The 6620-nt window shown below is 45.3% G+C and overlaps 1 protein-coding gene across 1 annotated transcript in view; it reads left to right on the top strand.

Annotated features, from left to right (window-relative positions):
- Window positions 1-6620, top strand: part of SLC26A8 (solute carrier family 26 (anion exchanger), member 8) — a 90418-nt gene that overhangs the window by 11520 nt on the left and 72278 nt on the right. Inside the window, exons 7-8 of the mRNA XM_015423277.1 lie at window positions 1584-1666; window positions 3596-3743. Of these exons, the coding sequence (XP_015278763.1) occupies window positions 1584-1666; window positions 3596-3743 (231 nt within the window). The remainder of the gene's footprint in view (window positions 1-1583; window positions 1667-3595; window positions 3744-6620) is intronic.

Below are 6620 nucleotides of genomic sequence, written 5' to 3'. Positions count from 1 at the left end.
TGCCTAAAACTCATAAAATTGTCATTAAGATCTCACAATGTAGTACTGCAAGATCTCAAGAAGCAAACATTTATTTTATTATTTTTTATTATTTCGCACCCCAATGTATTTTTTTTTAGAGTTCAGATTTGTGTGCAAATCTGGCACTTCCTCCAGGCATGTAGAAAAATACCCCTGTCTGTCCCTGGCCTTGCGGTATGGATTTTTCGCTTCACACTCTATAGCCCAGTTCAGAATGAGATATAATGATAAATATAAATCTCTCTGCCTTGCAATGACTCACCACACTCATCTGAGTGATTGGGCCATAAAAGCTTATGCTATAATAAATCCTTGTTAGTTTTTTAAGCACCACAAGACTGTAATTCTTAATTGCTTTACTTTTTAATCACATCTTAAAATATAGGAATAGATATGGAAAATTATGTATTAAAGCTATTAGAACATGTGTTCTAATGTATTATGAATTTATCAACCCTTCTCCTAAAACATTGTCCGCAACATCAGTAGGTTCCAAATCTTTGTGCACAGACAGTATAATATTCTTGCTATTACAGTATAATACATGGCTTGTTATAATGGGTCAGTTAGTTAGGTTTAGCAGCATTTTCACCAAATCTTGGGATTTAGCTGTAACTGCATATAGAAGCTACATATTGGGTTTTCGTTTGATTGGTTATACAAGAAAATTTCCTCAGTAGTGATTACTCTGGTTTGAACCAGGGTTAAGCTTCTTAATTGTCATTACAATATCAGGACAATGTGAAGTGCAATGTGCAAGAAGCCTTTTGTTCTGACCTGGATGGCCCAGGCTAGCCACAATAATCAGATCTCAAAAGCTAAACAAGGCCAGCCCTGGTTAGTACTTGGATGGGAGATCAACAAGGAAGTTCAGGGTAGCTATGCAGAGCCAGGCAATGGCAAACCACCTCTGAACATCTCTTGCCTTAAAAATGCCATGAAGGGCCACCCATAATTCAGCTGCAACGTGATGACACTTTACCCACACAGGAAGGCTTACTGCAGATATTGATATGATTTAGGTGGGGTTCAATCTTAAAGTGTAGAATGATGTCTTGAACCTGCTCACCAGTTTTTATTATGATGCTTCAATGTTCAAGGGAGATATATTGTGTTACGTTACATTTTGCATCCAAATGAACGTGGAGAGCAATCTTCTATTAAAACTGGAAACGTAGAACAGTATCCTGAACATGTATACCAGATTTCATGCTAACACTGCATTACAAACTTAGAAAACTTTATTAGAAAGCCAGATAGGCCAGTAGTTAAACTAAAGTCCTTATGTTTGATTTGCTAATTTCAAAAACAACATAAATCACCAGTACTCACGAGGAAACTGTTCCTGTAAAAACTCAGAGAAGAAACTATATACCTGGGGAATTTCAAATATTAGTTTTAGTGTGCTATAAAAATTGTTAGAACACATTTCTAATTATTTTGCTAGTATTTTCCTATCTGATCCATAATTTATACAAGATGATATACTTCTTGGCTCTATGTAATCTATATATAATAATTAATTTACAGTCTGTTGGATAATTCCCTGATTTCTTTTTCAGATTATTATGTGTACCATAATTTCTACCAAAATACAGTGGCATGCCGAATCTAGTATGGGACTCTTTGCAATAGTACCCTCCAGGTTGGTAATCCACAGCTAATATAATATGGCAGCTTCATGTGACTCTATATATATCTCCATCAAGTTTCATGAGATTTTGTACAGCAATGTTCAGTAACATGCAGCCCTTTGACCTGCCATATGTGTCTCTTCTGCACACTGTTGCTTACCTGAACTACACTGAACCCAACCCATGTTCCAGGAAAATGAGCAAAGTAATTAACTGGTAGGGCTTGTGGCTGGCAGGTGCTTCTCATGTTGCAATAGTTGCCCACTCCAGAGTAGGAAATTCTTGGAGATTTGGGGGCAGGGCCGGCTCCAGGTTTTTTGTACAGTAGGTGAAATTACCTTCTGGTGTGTTTCTGCAGCCGCCGCCAAGGCACCCCCACGTAGATCCCGGCTGACTCCTGCACCCCGAGGGTCACTTCTCCTTCTCCCCCCTCCACAGGCCTTCCTCTTGGGGTGCTCCGGGCCTCCCGGACAGTGCTCGGACGCGCAAGCAACAGCCAGCCAGTTTCCAGTCTCCTCCCCCCGGCGCCAATTGCAGCCCCATCAGGGTCTTGCAGGGCGATGTCAACCCCTTTGGGCAGGGCGCGGGGTGGAGGAGACCGCGGCGAGGACGGCTCTCTCTTGAGGCTTCAGGAAAACTGCATGGTGCACCCCCACCCTGTCGGGAAGCCTCTGTGGCTCTTCTGCCTTCGGCGAGTAAAAGCTGCTTCAAACCTCGCGGGAAACCTCCCCCTCCCTTTTGCATTCCCCGGAGAGGAGCCGAAGCCAGCTCGAGGCTCCCCAGGGGCCTGGGGTTAGGGTGGCGGGGAGGGGCGTTTCTTTGCCTCCCTAAATGGTGCTGCTGAATTGCAGGGGAGGAGGTGCTCTGGCCAGCAAGGGAGGTGCACCCTGGGGTGCTTCATTTCCTGTGCAGGCGAGGAGGGGACGAGGCCAGCCAGCCGAGGGAAAGGGAGCCCACCAGTGGGACACACGGCCCAGGGCCTAATAGGGAAGGCAAGGCGGTAGGCAGGCCAGAGTGGTGCCTTCGTCGAGCCGCCACCCTAGGCGACAGTCTAAAATTTGTCAATGACAAACCGGCCCTGTTTGGGGGTGGAGCCTGGGGAAGGTGGCTTTTTGGGGCAGGAGGGATCTCAGCAGGCATCTCCAGGTCCCAACTGGGGGCTGGCGACCCTAACAGACACTGCAGGGGCTGGAGGATGGCTAAACCGTGAGCCTCACTGAGCTGTGGATAGCTCTCCTTTGGGAGCCTTGACAATCTCACCCTCTTGCTTGAGCTGCTGTGCCTCATGCTGGAGCTGTTGGGAGGGGGTCCTTTCCCCTCACTCCAGATACACAAGGACTGGCTGAGGTTCAGCAATGGTGGGGAGAGACCCTACATGCTCAGAAATAATATAGTAGCTTATACAGATACAGTTATATTTTTAATATTAGATATATTAGTGTATGGATGTGTTTGGAGTGGAGTGGGACATACATTAGTCTTGGTTGATGCTAATTGTGATTGTGGCCCTCCACAAGCCTCAGAGTGAGTATATATTTTATAAAACAATTCCATGTCAATACGCCCATGAAGTAAACATACATCCTCACAGAATTTAATACCATAATTACTGATAAATGTAAATTGTACTGTTCCTTTACTACCAGTGGTCCTATAATTACCACGTATGTTTAGTGTAGTCACTCTCGATATGAGTTGACTAGTGGTATGCCACTGGGAAATTTATGTTAAAAGTTATAATGTGCACTAGGCTTAGCAGGTCATTCTCACAGCACAGCAAATCACCGCTGTATAATTAGTGTTCTAGGTGTTTGTGTTTATTGGGAAGTGATTAATTGTGATCAAACAGAACTACAGATAATCATTGTCAGCAAAGGCCTCAAGAATGTTTTTGGGCAATACATTAGAGGATTCAAAATCCTTATTTTATATTATTCCAGCTTCCTGCCTCCTACATTACCTGACTTTCCAAAATTGTACAAGATTCTATTACATGCTTTGTCTCTGGCAATAGTAAGCTATTTCCTTCTAATTTTTGTGGGAAAGAAGTATGCAACTATTCACAACTATCACCTCAGAAACACCCAGGTAAGAGTTTAATGTTGTATGTTTCATCTATCAACTGACTAAGGGGAATTTATTTTTCCTTGCCAAACTGAGCAGACTACAAAATCTTACCCCAGTTACATTGCAGGTTCTGGTTTTTAAAAAAATACACCTGACTGGCATGCTCCATTATGCTGTATATACATCTCAGGTTGAGCTCTCAGAAACTTTCCTAAAATCCCTGAAATTAAAGCAGTTAGGATTTCAATATAATTTCCTATATTGGGAAAAGAATGCACAAAGAATGCAATTTTTTTTTAGAAAGTTGTGATGTGAACTGGGATGTGTTAATTGTTTTGTATACGATTTATTCACCATTATCAATTCAGGATACATTGAGTTTTCTGTGGTTTGGATCCATCAGAGTGATTTCATGAGCAGAAGAATGTCTACCAGCAGGGTGTGGCTTTTTCATCTCCCCCTTCCTACTGTAGCCTTTAATGCCCCCCAAATGGTACTCCTGGGGGCCCTAAAAACAGCATTTTGCAGAAATCCTTCTGCCCATGGAATTGCTCCAGTGGATCCAAAACAGTGTTTCACCAGAAACAGCATTTTGTTGTTCAGTCGCACAGTCGAGTCCGACTCTTCGTGACCCCATGGACAAGATCTTGCCAGGCCCTCCTGTTTTCCACCGTCCTCTGAAGTTGGCTCAGTTTCATGTTCGTTGCATCTATGACACTGTCTAACCATCTCATCCTTTGCCGTCCCCATCTTCTTTGACCTTCAATCTTTCCCAGCATCAGGGTCTTCTCCAGTGAGTGCTCCCTTCTCATTTGGTGGCCAAAGTATTTGAGCTTCAGTTTCATTATCTGGCCTTCCAGGGAACAGTCAGGGTTGATTTCTTTTAGGATGGACTGATTTGATCTTCTTGCAGTCCAAGGGACTCTCAAGAGTCTTCTCCAGCACCATAGTTCAAAAGAATCTATTCTTCGGCGCTCGGCCTTCCTTATAGTCCAACTCTCGCAGCCATACATGACTACTGGGAATACCATTGCTTTGACCATGTGGACTTTTGTTGGCAGGGTGATGTCTCTACTTTTTATCATGCTGTTTAGGTTCGCCATTGCTTTCCTCCCAAGGAGCAGGCGTCTTTTAATTTCATGGCTGCTGTCACAGTCTGCGGTGATCTGGCAAAAAACAATTCTCAGTCATGCAATGTGTGATGATGGTCACTCCCCCCCATCCACTTTCAGTGATTTGTAGAACCTCCACAGGGTGAGGGAGCCTTGTTTTTTCTTGCCTCCACTGAGGTTAAAGGTCTCTGCCTGCTCTCCAAGTGTCAATATTCTTAGATGCTATCTTGTTGCCTTCCAGAACTAGATTAGCATAGTTAGGAGGAAAAGGTTACAGAACAAAGCTAATTAGAAAGAGTTAAAGGTAAAGGTAAAGGTTTCCTTGCTCGAAAGCCAGTCGAGTCCGACTCTAGGGTTGCGGTGCTCATCTCCGTTTCAAAGCCGACGAGCCAGCGCTGTCCAAAGACGTTTCCGTGGTCATGTGGCCAGCACGACTAAACACCAAGGCGCACGGAACGCTGTTACCTTCCCACCGAAGTGGTACCTATTTATCTACTTGCAATTTCTTGCTTTCGAACTGCTAGGTTGGCAAGAGCTGGAACTAGAGACGGGAGCTCACTCCGTCATGCGGCAACTTGGGTCTTGAACTGCTGAACTACTGACCTTCCACAGCCTGCAGTTTAGCGTCTTAACCACTTGAGCCACCGCAGCTCAAGTACTCAGTGTCAAAACAATGTAAAACATCTAGGCTCTGAGTAAATGATTGTTTTACTGTCAATTTGTAAGGTGTCTGCTACTCAGTTTGAATCTATAGGAACTATGTTTGTGAGATGGTACAGGGCAGGAGATGAAAGGCCATACCTGCTAGGTCTCTCATTTGCTAGTTTTTTCCCCCACAATCAGTTTTAGACCCTGTCACATGGAACAGTTCTCTGAATGGGCTTTCATGATAAACTGACCCCAAATCCATAGATTTCTGGTATGCAATCTTATATTCTAATTTCCAACAGAGGGCACTGTGTGAGGATACTTATTTCCACTAACAGGAAGCTCACTCTGCCCCAACAGCTTTTCCTACATAGTCAGTAGACTACCTGTGTCTGCAGAAAAATCCAAAAAGTTAAAAAATCCCTCCAGGGACGGCTGAATTCCCCCCAATACCTTTTGAAATGGCCTCTGCAGGGATCTAACTCCAGGCATCAACAGTGAGAGAGAGATCAGAACGTTCGAGGGGGGAGGCTTCTAACTGGCTCTGTCTGTAAAAGGGTGGGGGAAGGGCCCTTTCCAGGCCTCTTTTGGCCTTTCAGGGAGGGAGGGAGGAAGGGAGCCTTGGGGCCTGGCCTGACAAGGGCTGCCAGGGCCAGCCTGGGGAATCCCTACAGGTTTTGAGGTTTGGAGAAGGGAGAGGCCTCGGCTGGGTATAATGCCACAGAGTCCACCTTCCAAAGCAGCCATTTTCTCCAGGGAGACAGATCTCTGCTGTCTAGAGTTCAGTTGTAATTCTGGGGGGGGGGGTCCTTCAGGCCCCACTTAGAGGTGGCAACCCTAGGCCTGGCAGCAGTTTAGGGTCACCAGCCACCCACCCCCCAGGCCACCGACAGGGGATTCTGGATAAGGTTGCCAGGTCCAGCCTGGGAAACTCCTGGAGATTTGCGGGTGGAACCTGGGGAGGACAGGGACCTCAGTGGGGTACAATGTCACAGAGTCCACCCTTCAAAGCATCCATTTTCTCCATGGGAAGTTATCTCTGTAGTCTGGGGATGAGCAGGAATTACAGGGGATCCCCAGGTCCCACCTCCAGGCTGGCATCCCTACGCAGCACCCTCTGGGTGACTACATACCACCT

The sequence above is a fragment of the Gekko japonicus genome, unplaced genomic scaffold (genome assembly GCF_001447785.1).
Source record: "Gekko japonicus isolate JY-2015 unplaced genomic scaffold, Gekko_japonicus_V1.1 scaffold1079, whole genome shotgun sequence".
Classification (NCBI taxonomy): Eukaryota; Metazoa; Chordata; class Lepidosauria; order Squamata; family Gekkonidae; genus Gekko; species Gekko japonicus.
Note: the sequence above shows the minus strand (reverse complement) of the source record. Positions and strands in the feature narration are given on the sequence as shown.